Source organism: Paramormyrops kingsleyae, chromosome 9 (assembly GCF_048594095.1).
Source record: "Paramormyrops kingsleyae isolate MSU_618 chromosome 9, PKINGS_0.4, whole genome shotgun sequence".
Taxonomy (NCBI): domain Eukaryota; kingdom Metazoa; phylum Chordata; class Actinopteri; order Osteoglossiformes; family Mormyridae; genus Paramormyrops; species Paramormyrops kingsleyae.
In genome coordinates this window covers 3,444,825-3,462,491 of record NC_132805.1, presented here as the reverse complement: position 1 = coordinate 3,462,491, position 17,667 = coordinate 3,444,825, and the positions used below count along the sequence as shown (strand labels likewise).

Here is a 17,667-nt window from a genome sequence, read left to right as displayed (position 1 = left end):
TTAATTTTACGAAACGTCGCACTATGGTTTCCATCACGTAAAATGTGCTCTTCTCATTATGGATGGTTTGTCTGTTTATGGGTTTCCTTCCTATCAGCATTTAGAGTCGCCTTTTATTTATTTACTCATTTATTTATTTTTAAACCTAATTAAAATCTATTGATTTTTTTTATATTTAAGAAAAAAACATTGTGGCTGAAATTTTTAACCAAGGAGCTGTTAGAATACTGAAATCTGATAGTAAGTCGAATGAAGTTTGATAAGCAATAGCGGAAGGCAACCATAAGCAAACGGTTATCAGATCAGTAGAGGCGTTTGTGATGTACATGTTTGGTAAATATTTTATCAGCATGGTAATTTGAGATCCGCAAAGCGCCCCTCCTCTGATACGACCACAAACGTCGGGGGGGGGGGGCGGGGGAGGTGGCAGATAAGAATCCCCCACACCTTATTTATTTATTTACTTACTTATTTACTTACTTTTTGCGGCTTCGACACACACACTTCAGGAAAGAAGAAAGGCCGGGGGATTTCCCATTTTAGCCAGTGCATGTGAAACAGCGATAGCTATTTTCGTACAGAACAGAGCTTACCTGCATGGTAGCCCCCTCAGAAGTAAAAGACCCAAGTTTTTTTTTCCATGAAGTGCATGATGCGATATCTGTTAGAGAGAAAGCTTCACAACTTTTTTTTTTTTTTTTACTTTTCACTACTGTTCCGCACAGGCTGTTAAATATGCTTACTACGTCACGTCTGGCTTATATATTCCCCATGTTCCGTTTTATGTCGGCCTGACTGTCCTGTGATGGATTTGCATCACATCCAGGGTGTCCCACACCTTCTGTCTTCCATGACACTATATTTGATAAGTGATTTTAATGGATAGATGTCCCAGATAAACATTAAATCAATTTTAAATGAATTGAATCAATTAAATCACTTTCTCGTGTTCCTGTTTTTTTTATATATATATAAACGTGTCTAATCTCCCCCAACCAAAGATTTATTTAAAGTTTCATTTTGCATCCCCATTCCTTCTCAAACCTGCTTCCCTAAAAAAGAACACTTCCCCAAATAAATATCCCATTCCCAGCCCATACCACTGTCACATGGTCCCACCTTCAGTCTCTTTCACAACTGCATTGAAATTCAGCAACATTTTAATAGTCATCTATCAGTAGTAAAAGAACAATACCATTTCAAAATATTAGTGAATAAATAGCATTAAATACAATCAACACAGTACAAATACATTCATCTGTAATTAAATAAACCCTAGTGATACAAATATAAATAAAGTTGGACAGGAAATAAATAAAAATAAATATTTTAAAACTATTAAACTATCTTAAAAAAGAGCTTACTTTTCACAACAATAAGTTGTTTCATTGCCCCCTGTGTACCATGTAAACTGCAATAAATGAGAGTAAATTACAGTAAAGCGGTTCACTGGTAGCATGTACCGGATCATGTTTAACAGCAGAACATAGAGCTTGGCGTTACTTCGATGCTGTGAATGAACAGCACACAGTGGATGAGGCTGCAAAACTGATTCAGTTTACAAATACTGTTCAGACACATATAGTTCTTATAGGACTTTAGGTTTCTTATGTTTTATCATAAAACAAGTGTGATATACCGCAGTCAAATATTGACTATTACTTCAAGCACAATCAGATGGTCAGGCATGTATTGATAAGCTACTCAGTAGAACTGTTCCCCATGCCCATATTTCTTCACTGTGATTTCTGTATTTGTTTCTCATTTTGTTCTCAGGATCTCGTTAATTATTTTTGTGTTTAGTTCATTACAGCTAGACCTTCCTTAACAAATTAGTCATCCTCTCCTTATCTGCACATGTCCTTGCCCACAAAATTCTCGCTTTCCGTTGTCACAGGGCGAAGACACCGAAGAAGGTCTTCCCCTCGTCGGTGTCGATGTCCTGCAGCCGATTGGTGTCCGTCCACAGCTCATCACCGCGCCGCAGTTTGAAGACAGCGCCCAGATAGATGCTGCTGAAGACTTTCCCGCTTGTGTCGAAATCATTAGAGGCGCCAACGCAGGGTGACTTGACAGTACTGAGCAGCGGCTTCTCGCCGCCGTAAGACGCTGAGTAACGCATCACCGTGTGACTGAGCGCCATGATCCACGGCTGCTGGCTGCCTTCGGTGGTGCTGCAGGACACACGGAATGAGGCCTGGCTGTACACGAAGAACAGCCCCGTGTATGGGATGATGATCTTGTTCTTTTGTAGAGTAAGCCCCCCCTGAACGAAGGAATGGCCATCTATGACGCTCCATTCCACTGACGATTTGAAGTGATCTTGCTTCACCGAGCCTGAAGGAAAGTGTAAATATTAGCCACCTGCACGCAAACACAAGCCTCGTCCTTTCGTAAAACCACCTCAAAACTGCATCTAGTCTAGACTAGTCATGTCTGAGGTGAGGCCTCTCTGTGGCTTTCTGTTTCAAGCTGTTGTCCTATTATTGGAAATGCGACAGCTATCGCCTTGCTTAGTAGAGTATAGGGCAGTGATCAGACAGGCTTAGTTGCAAAGTGCATGCAGGTAACTTACCTTCAACGTGTATTCCTGCCTTAACTTTGTCAGCTATCTGCTTGAGGGTTCTCTGCTGCTCTGTTGAGGAAGAGAGGATCGCAAACTATAAGTCTCATGTGACACTAACTAGTAACAGTCGAAGAGAAGAAGTTTCAGAGTCCAGATACGAATATTTCATTTAGGGGCTGTGAACTCACCATGTACTTCACGCTGTCCAGTGAGAGCGTTTGCTGGTCTTTCTGTCAGTGTTTGTTCTTGCTTCTGTTGAAACACACAGGACGTTTATAACAATGTAGTACAATTAAATAGAGTAGGGTGTGTGTATCTGACACAGGATACACTCACGGCTACTGAGTGAATCAAAGACAAACTGTACAATGTTACCTCCTAAGAAAGCCATTGAAACTCTAGTTAATTTGCTGTTTACTTTCTCGCTCATGTGATCACCCATTATTGTTTGTACTACAGCTGGCTTGCGGCATGTATGGTCTTACCTGAATGTGCCAGGTGAAAAGCAGAGCGAGGACGGCGCAAACAGCCATGAGCGACAGCACACTGCACAGCTTCCAAAACCAGCTTCCAGATGACTTGTGCCCCGCAGCCATCACCTGCCCGCTCTCAATGTCTTCCGTAGTCTTGCCGTAAACCGTCATGGTAGCCGACCCAGAGTCCGAAGGAAAAGCAAATAAATGCAGTAGAGATGTTTCACGGAGCTGTACTGTCACTTGTTAGTGGTTTGTCAGTACCAGATAAATAAAGGAGTTTGTGTCTGCACTCATTCTCAGATGCAGTTTTATATCTGTGTAGCCCGACGGAAACTCCAGTGATGTCATGCTCGTAGTGGTAATAGAAATGGCTTAAGTTGTCTGCTTGAGGAGGGAGGGGCTGTTGAGTAGAGGAAGAATCCGTGAAATTCTGTATTTCGAAGTGACTCCTCCTCTGGCACTGACACCGACACACGCGCACACACACATCCGGCCATAACACACACACACGCACTTGCATACTAACAAAGCATGCGTGCATTGTTTCCCTGGCTCTGCCGTCTTCGGGCGCTGGCCCCTCCCTCTTTTGCTTTCGGTTGGCCTCCATAGTGGAAAAACCACCAATCTTCCACGTGTCTCTTACTTCTCCTTCCCTGCTTTCCCTTTTGTCTTCCCCTTTTTGTTTCCTCCTGTTTTTCTTTTCGTTTTGCAGTTTCTATTTTTAGAGGTTTTTCGCACAGGGTTTCCCGTGTTGAAAGCCCAAACAAACACTCTTACTCCACATATGACTTTACCCTCTCTCATCATCCTTTTGTTTTCCTTATCCCTGTTTTTCTTTTCGATCTATATTATCTGTTCATTGTCTTTTACATCAATACACAATGCATAATTATCTGCATGAAAAATATAAAATATAGACACGGCACATTCTTGTTAAAATACACTGCATTTCCGTTATGGATGCATGAATTACTGAACATAGGCGGATCAGATTTGATATTTGTGTTGCTTTGAAAAACATATGTATATGTACATTTCATAGGAAAAAATATAAAACAGACCTTGGTTAAAGTATTCGCATCAGGTTTTTATCACTTTTCCATTTATTTCATGAACTGCAGATTTTGTATACTTGTTAAACATTAGAAGGTTGAGTGAACAGCTATAAATGAAAATGTAAGTAAATGAAAATGTAAGTTTCCTTTATAACATGAAAAAAGTATGTGAATTAAAACAAGGATGTCTCACATCCTATTAACTGGTTATGTGGTGATGACATAGTCAAATTCTAGGCTGTCCATTAACTTTAAATGCACTAGTTACCTGTTTCATCACATGAAACAGAGCAGAAAAGAATGTCTCGAATTTTCTCTACTGTGCAGAACCTTTTGACTGGTAGTGTATTTTAATTGAAAAGTTACACATGAAAAAAATGAAGAAATTAAATTTGTTTGAGCAGCCTGTGTCCCGTACTTATTTTGTCACCTTTTGTCTGTAACCATGAAGGAAGAAATATAAACATTTGTTGGACAAAATGTATGTATAGTAAGAAATTTCCAGGCTACAGACAACTGACTTAAATATTATTACAAAACAGCTACTAGAAAGCAGTATATTTGCATATGAAACAAATGTGTCCTAAACTGTCCTGGTTTAAATCATGGATTGTGATCACTGTACTATCTGCATCCTCTCAAACGGATGCGTCATGGTAGCTTTCAGTCAGGACGCTCTCGCTCTCTCTCTCTGTCTTTCTCTCACTCTCCATTTGACACATTGCACTGGCTTCCTTCCTCAGCGTGAGTGTGACCCAAGCTCAGAACGTCACGCAGAGAGGAGCACCAACCTACACTTCCATTACTCTGTACTATATCCGTACTCTCACTCCATTTTTCTGTCCAGGGACTTAAGTGCTTGGAAAGTGGGTGAATATAAATAAACAAAGTAGTTCTAATGAGCTCCCACACCTAAATCAGGGACTTAACATATAACCTTCAGTATTTTTCGGACTAAATTTACCAAATACGCATGCAAATATACAATAGATACAGGTAATATAATGTGTGATGAAGTTGAACTGGGCCAAGAAAGTTCTGATATAAATCGCTGCTCCCATATGCATTTCTGAGCAGAAGCAACACCAACACCAACCACCAACACCAACCACCAACACCAACTGAAAACCTGCCTGTTTGCCTTAAACTGACCTCCCACAAACCAATCTGTCATGGTGTCACCAGCACTTTGTGGGGACTCTAATAGTTTAGGTTTCCATATTTTCACAAGTTTGCATGCTTGCAAAATCGAGTACCTTGTTTTTTTTTTCTGAGGAAGAAAAAACATGACGTGGATTTTACATTTGAGCGCTTGCTGGGTCTTGTCCTGCTCTTCTTTGTGAGTGAAACATACAAGATTGAGCAACTTAACAAGCAACCCACAGGAGAAACTTAGATAAACATGATGACACTTTGGTTTGCACAATCGCCTCATCCTCCTTGTGACCACGGTTCTCCGGTTCTATGCGTCTGTGCATTTTACATGTTCTCCCCAGGCTGGTGTGGGGGTCTCCCCCCGCAGTCCAAAAACATGCTAATATAAACTGCAGTAGCCGAATTTCCTGGAGGTGTGAATAGCGTGAGTGACTCGAGATGAGTAGGTGTCCCATCCTGGGTTTTTCCAGACCCCCGCGACCCTGCATATAGGACAAGCAGCTAGGGAAAATGGATGGATGAGTAGTTTACTCATATACTCAGGCTAAATTTACCTAATACACATAGATATGGGGAATGTAATGAGGCAAACAGGAATGCCCCGTTACTGATGCTGGGCATCCCTCATATTCATTACTCAGCAGAGACAGAACCAACCAGTGACACTGATAACCTGCCTGTTTGCCTTAAACTGCCCTTAGTGCTGTTTCCCCTGCCTTAGTGGGACAATCGATCAGTTCAGTAGACTTCATGAACCTATAAATGAGATTATTATATGTTTCTGTATATTGACAAAGCTGTATACATGCAAACTTGAGTGCATTCCTTGGTTCGGGTAACACGGCACAGTTACCTTACACTTCGGGAGACCAGGGATCGAGTTTCTGCCGTGGCTCTGCATCTGTGGAGTTTGCATTTTATGCCTGAGGGGATTCCCCTGGGTTTTCCAGTCCTCCCCCACAGTCCAAAAATGTGCTAGGATGGACTGGAATTGCCACATTGTCCTAGGTGTGAATGTGTGTGGCAAAGGTCATTCCCTGATGGACGGATCTTTCTTCCCAAGGAGGAATTTTTCATTTGTCTTGCCCTGCAATCTCAAAATGGAGCAACTTAATAAATAACCCATAAGAGCAACTTAAAATGCCTAACACCAAAGCAGGGTATTCTCCGAAAAGGGGCAAGTTGCAGGAGAAAATGTCTTTTGAAAGTGTTATACCTGGTCCTTGTGTGAAAACCTATGTGTGGTATAATTACTTTTCCTCTAGAAAATGTGCTTTGATATTCAAATGGACTTTCATACAACACTCATGTACTTTCTTATAAGTGAAAGAGGTTCAAATAACAAAACCAGTTATGGAGGAACTTCCACCGGTGTTTGTTTCGTTACCTACCTCCTTTCTCTCTGTTTCTCTCTCTCTGCTGCGTGTCCTCACCTCGTACACACCAGCCTCCTCCCTCGCAGCGAGATACCTCTCTCCTCCCCTCCCACTCCTGCCTCCTCACTGACTCCCTGTGAAGTGGCTTGTGTGAATCAGACTGAAAGGGTTTTTAGATGTGGATGCTGTGGTGAGCTCTAATGACACGGCATCAACGTCTAAAAAGAAAAAAAAAAAAAAAAACATGAGATAAGGATGATCCACAGTGCATCGTGACCTTTTCTTCAAAACAGTGCGGTTTGAAGAAGAATTGCGTAGCGATCCTAGTGACCTAGCACGTGGCGTGACCCTGAACCAGTGACTAGAGCTTAGCCGAATATCTCCATGGAGCAGGGGGGAGACGGTGGGCTAACTCAGCCTCAAGACGTCTGTTCAGGTTGGCAATCAGACTATCCAGAAAGTCTGCCATTTAAGTAGCTCTGCCTTTAGACCATTCCCCTTTGACTGATTTCGGCAGGTAACCTGGAAGACATGTTGAGGTGGCCAAGGGTGAAACTTTGACTTCACAAAGAGCTGCGTCCTCAGTAAACCAAGTGCCAAAACCCATCCCCCACCCCCCCAGCCGCGGAAGCCACGCCTCACTCGCATCCAGGAATTAGCCCAGAGTTAGGGTCCACAAAGAAACGGATGTGGCCCCAACACAAGGCGAGTCGTTACCCTCTTTGTCACCGGCCCCATCTGCCACAGCAACTTCTCCTTTGTCACAGCAAGTCACAACAGGAGCTCAGGGCCTGGGATGCAGCCTTACTGACTGCTGCGGTTTGTTTCATCTTTGCGGCCAGGGGGACGCAGAAAGTGAAGAGTTTCATGTAGTTTTCTGATGTAAACATTACTTCTGTTAAATAAGGAAGGTGAGAAGGTGAAGCATCCTGCACCAATCTGCAGTTTTAATGGAAGGTTTTTCCTTAGAAAAGTGTGTATCACAGCAAGATTTCTACCCCTGTCGCCATGGAGATCATTAACCCAGTATTTGAAGAAATGTGTATGAAGTAAATAAGAATCTCCTGTGTCTGCTGTGTTTTGTCAGTCACTGAAACCCTAATGGAAGCTCATACCATGGGTGCGTAATGATCTTGGGCACTGGGGGGCGGTGTGGTGATCTTTGAAGCCTCACTACGGAGCCTCTTGTCCTACTGGGTTTGCCGTGCGAATCCCGGGATCATTATGCAGCCATTCAAAGTTTGGATTGAGGCGACCGCGAGGGAATCCGCTAAATGCTCTCTCACATTCCCAACTGTAATTATAATTTAATGAACTTACGATCCCGGAATAATTTAATCAAGCCTGAACATCTATAAAAAAAAAAGCTGGGACAGGGAGCATGAAAAAGAGAGAAAAATGTCTTAATTATACCCAGACATGTTCATACGCTGGGGGAAGCAGCCCATAGCCAGAGGAATTCATAGTGGCTGGTAGACAGACACAAAGGAAGTGGTCAGAGTGCAAAGGAAACAGGTCAAGAGAGAGACAGGTGAACTCAGCAAAGGCGAATTCCACTACGCACAGGTAAATCCCCGCAATTGCATCAGGCAGACCATGATAAGACGAGCAACATGCAAACATCCCCCACACCGTCTTTATTATACACATCCAGACATGCAATATTCTCATGCTGAAGCAGATATTAGCATCCTTGATGCGTATTTGGTTCTCAGTGTTCTTCCGTTCTGTGTATGAAATACACATAACATCACAACAACAAGTGTCATTATTGTTATTTTGTGAGTTAAGGGGAATTAATGTTTCAGAGTTAATGGTCTTTGGGTGGTTAAATAGCTCCAATATGTTGAGCTTGAATATCTGTGTTCCTTTCAGTTCCCTATTAGCATTATTAGCTTCCATGGTTACATGTGGTGTCAGTCTGTGCCCCACGTTTAAAAAATACATGCATTTAAGAGGAATTGGCTAAAATCCATGATGCTGCTTCAAATTGCACAGGAAATCATACACTTTTAGGAAGTGGCACATTATAAATGTACAACATATGAAGTGTATATTTGACCAGCTGATTCAGTGGATGACAGAACTAAATTATAATTCCTCAATTATCTTTATTCTCCTATCACCTGATCCTTGCCTGACCTGGCGGTCCTTGTTCATTCTGATTCGTAGCGTTACTGTAGGCCACCTGAAATGAAAGTCACTATTAAGTAAGTAAATTTTTTCACACAATGACTCACATCGAGCGGTGAAGACCTCACTGTTCCCAAAGCCACGGTTTAAGTTTCCTTTTTCGCTGAACGGCCCGCAACACCCGCAATGACAAGCTGATTGGATGGATTTCGAGGCCTAGCTACAGGAAGCCCCTCCCTCCTGTGCATAGAGAAACCAGTCAGGTTGTTGCATAGTATGTGAAATACTGAAAGCATATGCATATGCATTGTAACTTGTTCCTCTAACAGGGCAGCCAAATAAGTACAACTAACCGCATGTTAGGAATCTGAAGCATGATAATATCTTTGATTTATTCTACGTTTTGTAAATTACGTTGCTCTTTAACTTTACGTTTAGTCACTTTTTTAATGAATTTACTTAAAGGGAGATTACAGAGCTCGTTATATAATGCCATAACACCTGTGAAAGTCTTTTGACATTCATAAATGCCGATCTGGAACAGCGCTGCGGAGAGCACAGACTGGGGGAAACCCTGGACGGGGCATCAGGGACACCAACTCATATGACCGTGTTTTCAGGTTGTGAGAGGAAACCAGAGTACCCAGACAAAAACGCCCACGATCACGAGAACGTGCAAACTCCATGTGCACAGCGCCGGGGACAGGAAGTGAGACCCAAAGCTGGGAGGTGATGGGCCACCGTGCTGCCCCACTTTCAGCTGGTACCACTAGCTTTCCGTCTGTTCAGCAGCACGGTTCCACCCACCGCCGCCCCCCTTCTTCTTCCTCTTTCCTTATCATGAAAAGGGGAATTCGTGCAGTGAAGGACCTTTTCCTTGCACTCCATGGGCTCTTTCCCACAGCTCAGCCTCTCACTTGTTCCAGTTACTTTCCTTCTGCCCCCTTTTCGCGTAGATCCTTTTTAAATTTTGTTACCGCGATCCGTTCTTAGGTTTGAATACTTTTATAAATCTGTGTCACATTTGGAAGGATTCCAGATGTTATCGGCTGGACATTGTGCCATGATTTTCCTACATGGTTGAACCATCTACTTCTTTCTGCTCCCAGAAAATCCTCGTCCTTATTTTTGTGTTTCTATATGTCATATTCTATATGTTTGATTTTCTGGATGTCTTCTCACTGTTAATTGGTCTCTTGAGATTTAAAACTAGCCACTGAGAGTCCAGGTTATTGCAGGTTTGCCTATGAATGAACATGATAATTCATTTTGTAATTGTTATCTTTAGCTATCCTATAATTGAAATATTCAGTTGAAATAAACGCGACATTTGGATACTAGATTTGGATTTTTAAATAAGGTTGCTTTCAAGTAGGCTTTTCTCAGTAAATTTCCTTTAATTTCTAAGGGTAATTTGTTTCTATTGTTATATATGGACACTGAAAAATGGCAAGAAGCCAACTTTACTGTTCGTATGAAGGAAGTGAAATTCAGGATGCTGAGGTGTTGAAACTATAACATGAAGATCGGTGAATCCTTATCTTACGTGCTGTCTCGACGGGCATTTCAGAGGCTGTAAAATAATTTATCTGGGGTCAAAGGTCAGATGCTTTCTGGGTTTGGCATTGAGTTACGAGGGTTACATTCTGTTTCAGGTTGAATGCGGAAGATTAGGGAAGGTGTCAGAGGAGAATCTGAGCAGACATGGGGGCCTGTAGAGCTGCACTCAGGGAAATTTGCAGTCCTTGTATGTGGGTGCGACTTCCTCTTTTGTGAAGGTTGTTGTTCTGTTTGTGAGTTGCATGGGATTTTTAAACAAACAGCGTTCAGTTCTGATTTATGTCTTAGCGTTTCCCTTAGTGAAATAAACCGTGAATTAGTCATAGTGTGGCATAGGTGTGAAAATGGCAACTGGTGATGATGTTGGACATGCCAATAGTCCATAGTGATAGGTGTGAAGGCGTACATTTCCCCGGTGAGACTTGTGCTTTTTTAGCCCTTGTTGCCATCTAATGGTGGTAGATGTAAATCTCATGGTTTGTCACCCCCCCCCCCCCCCCCCATCACAGTTTCATCTCCACCCCACTCCGTGCACACACACCTTTTTCGACACCTCACCAAACTCTGCAGGTTTTATTCTTTATCTCACTGATCTCAATTCAGCTAGTGGTGTGTGAGTGCTAGTGCTTATTTGTCCTTCTCAGAAATTGCAACTTTTAATAAAACATCTTTAAAAATTTGGTCACCTTTAATAAGACAATTTATATATGTGTGGGAAGAAATTGAGGGGGGAACATTTTGTATAGGTGGATGTTTCATAGCATCACGTGTATGAACTTTTTAAAAAGTTTGACAGTGTAAAATTAAATCTATAGAATAAATTAATATCGAGGGCAAAGGCAGTACAAGCATGCAACACTCAGGAAACAAAGTTTATCACTCTGCACGTTATCTTGGGGGTCCTCCTCCCCTCAGTAAAATTCATCGTGCCCCCCCCCCCCCCTCCCCTCCTGGCCCCCACCGTGGGTGACCTCATAGTCCAGGGTGGATTTTTAACTCCAGTCCTGCTCTTAACTCCATGTGTGGGCAGGTTCCATATTCATCCACTGTTTACTTAGGATTACACTGGTTTCCGTATGCTCTCCATAAACATGGCCCACTGGTGGGTCTATATCGCCTTTGGTGCTCGATTTTGTCTTTAGATATCTATGCCGTGCAATAGACAGGCGTCCAATCAGGAGTGTCCCCTTCCTGGAACGCTGTGCTTATTCATAAGATAGGATTCATCATATTCCATGGACTGGATAACCGGTCATGAATGCTGTACAGGTATGAGTGAATGGGTTTTATTTACAGTCACTGCAAATTAAATAAATGGCATTCAAATTATATAGCAAATATAAAAATGAGAACATCACAATCATAAACATTTAAAAAGCCTACTTATGTATTACATTCAAAATACTTTTAGATGATACCACTTAAATGATAATACTGAACTCAACCCATGTTATATGCAGTCCGCATACTTTCCAACAACACACATGACTGTGGGTTTTCATTTCACATAAGTTTAAAACAGGTAATTATAAAAATAACCCCACGACTCCTTTTTTCTAAGAATGGTGTGGAGTTAGTCAAAACTGTGGGGTTTCACTGCTTTTGTCTTAAGTTTCAACGGAACTGTTTAAAATACGCCAGCGTTTTGAGAAAACAACCGTCACAGAGTGAGAGCCCCTTCCAGATGTCGATGATAAGTTAATACCCCCGTCTCTAGAAATATTAAGACAGCAGGAACAGACCCCAGTATGTCTTTTCAGGGCTCCATCGTAGACATTCTACGGGAATCACCTCTAGCGTCAGACTGTCTCCTTTCTCGCAGCTAATTAGCTTACTCAAAGACATGCTGCCTTCGCTCAAAGTCATGCGCACTTCGCTCAGCGTCAGCTTTTCCTTACGCCCTGGGATCTTATTCCTCACCAGCACCACTGTCTTCTTCTTATCGCACGGACGGAATGTGGTTACGGCGTAAAAATAGTAGAGCCCTCCGGTGTTCAGGGTGACCGAGCTGTTGTGGAGGAAGGTCGAGGTGATGGAGTCGTGTATTTGCAGGTCCTGAATCCACTTTTTCTCAAGGTCGCCTGGAGGTAAAAGTCAATAATAATCATGAGGGAGGGGGAAGTATGGGGTGGGGAGGGGCTGGTGTAAATGTGAAAGAACTCTTGACCACTTTCGTGCTCATTTTCTTTTCCGCTGGGCAAAATTTATTTCAGTATAGCAACTCATCTAATACTCTCAGGTATTATGGGCAGCGTTACGGCAAATGACTCTTAATGAAAGTAACTGCACAGTAACATCTCACTTTGCTTTTATTAACATACCGTTCAATTAATTACACAAGAAACTAACAGGTCAGGTGTGTGGATATGTGTGTTTGCATATCAGAACAATATAGAGGAGCCGTGTGTAACATATGTGTTATTCAAAAATTCCATCAGGGATCTATTGTCAGTGTAACTAGCAATAAATCAGGTTCGTTCATTCAATTCTCTCATTGTCCTGGGAGTAACACCACACTGACACAATAATGGACTTAGCTGACTTGTTAATTGTTTAGAACACTTGTCAATTTACACAGTCTTTCCCCACCGGTCAGATGGTTACCTGCGTCTCTCTGTCTTATCGTCATGTCTATATCATGTTCATATGTGTTGCCATTTATATTCTATTTATTTGTTTCATTATTTACCTTATTTCTTTATTCATTTTCTACTTTTAATCTGCACTATGACCATTTCAGCACAGTATCACTCCGTGCCTCATATATCTGCTGACAATAACACATACTTTGACTTTGACAACGATAGTTGCTTATTTCTGTTACAAGATATCACTGGCTACAAATAATAGTCTTGCAAATTCTTATTTTTTACACGAGTTTTTTTTTTTTTTTGGAAAATCACTGCCTTTGCATGGCCCTCTGCAGTGAGATGTGCGAGCCCTTCAGAGGGAGCTGTACTCGTGTCCCAACAGTTACTGACAGCTGCTCTGCAGTGCCTGAAAGTGAGATATGGAAGTCTGTTGCAGGGGATGTGAAAACTGGTGACCATGCACCTTTACAAAGGTTACAAAAAGGTATAAGCCATACATTCGACTTACTCTTTTGCTAAAAAAGTCCCTGTAAACAAATACGAAAACCAGGGACCTGACATTTCCTCTGCTTACCCCAGTTTCATATTGTTACATCCCTCTGACAGAGCTGGTTAGGTTACACTGTGAGTCACACGCTGGCTTCCCATATATGCCCATAAGGTTGGGGGTGGATTGGAAGGTGTGAGGTAATGGTCATGCGGTTTCTGTCTCTGAAAAGTCATGCAGCTGTGTTCCGGTGCCCCTCTTTGTTGCATGCACGCCTTCTGTGTGATGGACATCCTCTTTAGGCCAATCAGCTTCTCGCAGCTGTTCTAAGTCCCGGATCTAGGGGCCGTGACTACGCGCCCAGCTGCCACTAAGTTACTTTAAACACCAGCTATCTATCGGAGTGCACGCAAACTTTTCTGCTCCAAAAAGCAGTCAAGGAAATCACTCCATCAGGCTCATGAAAAGATATTTTGGGGAAAATTGAGTAATTAGTAAATGTATGGGTCTTAAATGGTCAATCTAATTAATTGGCATGAGATATTTAATAGTTAAATGGTAAATGTAGCCATAATTTGCTTAATAAAATTTACTAATGTCAAGTAGTACCTAGGAGAGTAACCATTCTATCAAAATTTAATCAGAGAATAATTAATGTGTTTCAATTACATGTGGATGTAATAATTGACCTGGGGATGGTGTTGCTGTGATCTGAAGGTCGCAGGTTTAAATCTTATCACCAACAGAGTAATTTCACTGTTGAGGCCTTGAGTATGACTCTTAACCTCCAGTTGTTCCAGGGACTGTCTGACCTTGATTTCTGCAAAAAGCACATGTCGCTTTGGAGCAATGTGTCTGCTACAGTATGTAAGTAAAATGTGAACCAGTAAGCTTACGGGTGAGCTGAGATAGATCAACGTAAGCGATGCACTGCTTGCTGCATCTACACTGAGGCGTTCCAAATGAAAAGTGTGACACCAAGGTGCTGCCATCTCATTTCTGAATACAACATTTTGAAGTTTCTATTGCTGAAGTTATCCAGGATGTTCCGTGGAAACTTTATGTCATTTCCCTCAAGATGCAATTACCATCTGAGTCATCTTGCAGAAAGCTCGCTATCTGTTCAGTGAATGAAAGTTGCAACTCGATACAGTATCCAGGCGATTAGCCCTTGCCTTGTGGTGGAGAGCCATCTTCATCACTAACCTCACAAGGCAGGTATGATTACATAATAGACTTTTGTAAAAAGAAGTGATAGATGAAAAATACATATATGAAAAGGTTGTCCCTTGAGAGCTGGAGGTTCACTTACTGTAAGTTAGTTGAATATGCCAGATGTTTCCTCCTAAAATGCAAGCAGAATGTTCTTCTTAAAAAACAAACAAACTCAGCGTTCCTCTTTGTTGTGTGACATTACAACCTGCAGCTTGGAAATCCTGCCAATAGTCCTGAACTTTCATTTTGAGGCTGCAGAGTTTCAGCTCCATCCTTCCTGACTGGCACATAATCCTACACACTAATAGAGACATGATTACCCCCACCCCACCCCCACCCCCAAATACCTGATTATTATCTACCAGATCAGTCCCTCCTTACTGAAATGTAGCAAACCATGATGCATTCAGCAGTCATTTTGAAATTAAAATGTACCCATTGGCCATTTTGGGAAAAACAAACGGTCAGAATTCGCGCTCTTTTCCCTTCTGTACACCCTGTAGTCCATTTGCATCTGCTCTCTTTAATGTTGTTCATAGACTTCCATTCTAGCTTAGAGAAACAATCTCACATACTTGTCGCGGTAGTTGGTGCATTCTTTGCAGTACTTGATGTGCTTGTTGCGCCAGTTGGTGCAATCACTGCATCAGCTGTAAAAGAGAAAAGGCCGTTTACTTGTTTCTATTCTACAAATCTAATAATTTAAAAATCTTACAAATTAAAAAGAAGCTTTTTTCATTGCCAGTGTCCTTGTCAATTATAACCAGTCTGAGGCCAGTGTGCTCCCTCAATGATAGGCTCTTTGTTAGCCTCATATTCAAATAACATCATTTACATTTATGTTTTTTAACATATAGCTTTATGTTTCTTTTTAGCGCTAAACAGCCACGTGCTGTTGACTGAGACCTATTCAGAACCTACCCTGATGCCTCTCTTGCATCCCAGGTACCTTTGATGCATTCTGAGAATGAGAATGGATGAGCTCAAGGTTAACTGCAAGTAACTGCAACTGCAAGTAACTGCAACTGCAAGTAACCACAAATGAACTAACAAATAGGTGTCATACACTGGTAGTGCAGTTTAATGCAATGAAACAGAGTATATTTTTCAGTAACAATGATAACAACAAAAAACGTAGATAATTATTAATAATCCATCCATCATCTGTAACTGCTTATCCTGTTCTGGGTTGTGGTTGGTCTGGAGGCTATGGGCGCAAGGCAGGGAACAACCCAGGATGAGGGGCCAACCCATCACAGGGCACAGTCACACACTATTCACTCCGATTAACCTCAGCATGTTTTCAGACTTGGGGGGGAGGGGGGGGGGGCAGAGTACCTGGAGGAAACCCCACCACAACAGGGGGAGAACATGCAAATGCAACACACATGGAGAATGGCGGAGACTCAAACCCTGGTCCCAGAGATGATGTGAGGCAACAGTGCTAATAATAATAATAATAGAGATTTCTATATAGAATATACAATGCAGTCATTTCAGGTAGCTAATTCTAAGTCATTTCAGGTACCTAATTCTAAGTCATTTCAGGTAGCTAATTCTAAGTCATTTCACGTTGCTAATTCTAAGTCATTTCCTGTAGCTAATTCTAAGTCATTTCAGGTAGCTAATTCTAAGTCATTTCAGGTACCTAATTCTAAGTCATTTCAGCTAGCTAATTCTAAGTCATTTCAGGTAGCCCCGCAGCGGAGCTTGCCCTTCATAGCCAGCCTCGTGGCGCTTACCTGCTCCTGCTGTCGTATCGTCGATATCATCAAGGCAGCAGCCACGGCCACCACAGCCACCGTCAGCAGGCTGCACCAGGTCAGCAGCAAGGAGAAGTGCGGATGCTGCTGTTGCCGGCACATGGTCTGTGGGGGCCAGCAGAACACAGACCCGTGACCCTCGGTGAGCACCACCATCCCCCCGCCTCCCCCCCGGCCGTCACGCAGCGGCTCAGCTTCTAAAGATCACTGTCACTTTTCTCAATCAGCCTGGTACACCATAGCTAAACCTCATAGGCTGAAATAGCAACAACCGTTTCCCGGAGAATCTCACAGGATGATTAGAAAACTGTTCTGCATATCAATTTTACCGATACACAAATCTACACAGAGCTGTTTTCCTTCTGTAAAATCACATCACCTCCTGACTCTTCTCTGCTGGATTACTTCCCCAAGGGATCTGAAACTTTCTAAATATGAAGAGACTCTGTATGCAAACAGCACTGACACATGGCGATACGTAGAAATATGACACCGACACCCAGAGCTTCTGACTGGCCTGCAGTGATTCCCTGAGTGTATCTCTGACCGGCAAAAAGTGCAATGATGTGGCAATAACAGGAGAGTGTCTTACCTTAGTGTACCTTGTAGTGTACTGTTATAGAGACATAAGTAGATAAAGAGGCTGTAGGGTTTTTCCTTTTCATGTGGGCTGTGTAATATGCGGTGATGTTTCTATTCTCCACATTAGTGGTTGGAAAAAGAACGCGGGGGGGGGGGGTTGGGGGGGGGTTTGCTGTTAAGCAGCCTCACAAGCTAATGGAAGCTAATCTGCAAGCATCGCACTTAACCAATTGCACAACAACTCGTTTACAGTGTGATGAGAAAGAGAACTGCTTCAAAAGGTTACATTTATTCTAAAAATGCTGAGGAACAATATCCTACATTGGAAACATGAAAGCAAAGCACAGAAACATCGCTTCTCAGTGAACACAAAGGTGATTTCTGTAAACACTTCTTGACACATACAAAATATACCATCTCTATGCTAAAGTGTGATTGCTGGAAGCTAAGTTATGAAATGAGTTTTAAGTGGGTGTACCATGTTTTTTCCCTGTTTGTTTTTAAAGGTCAGCAAACAAGATGATCGTCAACACTTGTCTTTCTGTGTTACACATCATCAAGATCATATCTACCGATGTACGCAACGCATTTATGCATTGGTGAAGTGCTGTAAAAGACATGGAAGACTTTGCTATACTTGTAATATTTGTTATTCTGTATCATATTTAGAATGTATTCCAGAATTTCAAAATTTGACTGAAAAGAATC

At 42.1% G+C, this 17,667-nt stretch overlaps 2 protein-coding genes across 3 annotated transcripts; both read right to left on the bottom strand.

Annotated features, from left to right (window-relative positions):
• Positions 1 to 1,142: 1,142 nt before the first annotated feature.
• Positions 1,143 to 6,793, bottom strand: tnfb (tumor necrosis factor b (TNF superfamily, member 2)). 2 transcript variants are annotated; one of them, XM_023802512.2, is made up of 6 exons: positions 6,644 to 6,793; positions 6,106 to 6,339; positions 3,052 to 5,734; positions 2,755 to 2,818; positions 2,576 to 2,635; positions 1,143 to 2,337 (listed from the first exon to the last, which is right to left on the bottom strand). In XM_023802512.2, exons 3-6 carry the CDS (start codon positions 3,208 to 3,210, stop codon positions 1,892 to 1,894), a joined length of 729 nt encoding a protein of 242 aa, XP_023658280.1. In that variant the 5' UTR covers positions 3,211 to 5,734; positions 6,106 to 6,339; positions 6,644 to 6,793; the 3' UTR covers positions 1,143 to 1,891. The 2 variants fall into 2 exon arrangements, with proteins under 2 accessions (XP_023658280.1, XP_023658279.1); XM_023802511.2 differs by having other exon boundaries at positions 3,052 to 6,339.
• A 4,817-nt stretch (positions 6,794 to 11,610) lies between these two features.
• lta (lymphotoxin alpha (TNF superfamily, member 1)) lies at positions 11,611 to 16,949 on the bottom strand. The gene is made up of 6 exons (XM_023802655.2): positions 16,757 to 16,949; positions 16,357 to 16,482; positions 15,536 to 15,575; positions 15,190 to 15,264; positions 14,712 to 14,744; positions 11,611 to 12,402 (listed from the first exon to the last, which is right to left on the bottom strand). The coding sequence occupies exons 2-6, from the start codon at positions 16,477 to 16,479 to the stop codon at positions 12,044 to 12,046; spliced, it is 630 nt and encodes a 209-aa protein (XP_023658423.1). The 5' UTR covers positions 16,480 to 16,482; positions 16,757 to 16,949; the 3' UTR covers positions 11,611 to 12,043.
• Between the last annotated feature and the right edge of the window lie 718 nt (positions 16,950 to 17,667).

Excerpts from the sequence above, each read along its gene's own strand:
- tnfb (XM_023802511.2), bottom strand. The coding sequence starts at position 3,210 with ATGACGGTTTACGGCAAGACTACGGAAGACATTGAGAGCGGGCAGGTG. Across the intron at positions 2,636-2,754 it reads TGGACAGCGTGAAGTACATG|AGCAGCAGAGAACCCTCAAG; the intron begins GTGAGTTCACAG and ends CTTCCTCAACAG. Across the intron at positions 2,338-2,575 it reads GGCAGGAATACACGTTGAAG|GCTCGGTGAAGCAAGATCAC; the intron begins GTAAGTTACCTG and ends ACTTTCCTTCAG.
- lta (XM_023802655.2), bottom strand. The coding sequence starts at position 16,479 with ATGTGCCGGCAACAGCAGCATCCGCACTTCTCCTTGCTGCTGACCTGG. Across the intron at positions 14,745-15,189 it reads TGCACCAACTACCGCGACAA|GAGGAAACATCTGGCATATT; the intron begins GTATGTGAGATT and ends CTTGCATTTTAG. Across the intron at positions 12,403-14,711 it reads GCATATTCAACTAACTTACA|GCGACCTTGAGAAAAAGTGG; the intron begins GTAAGTGAACCT and ends TTTTACCTCCAG.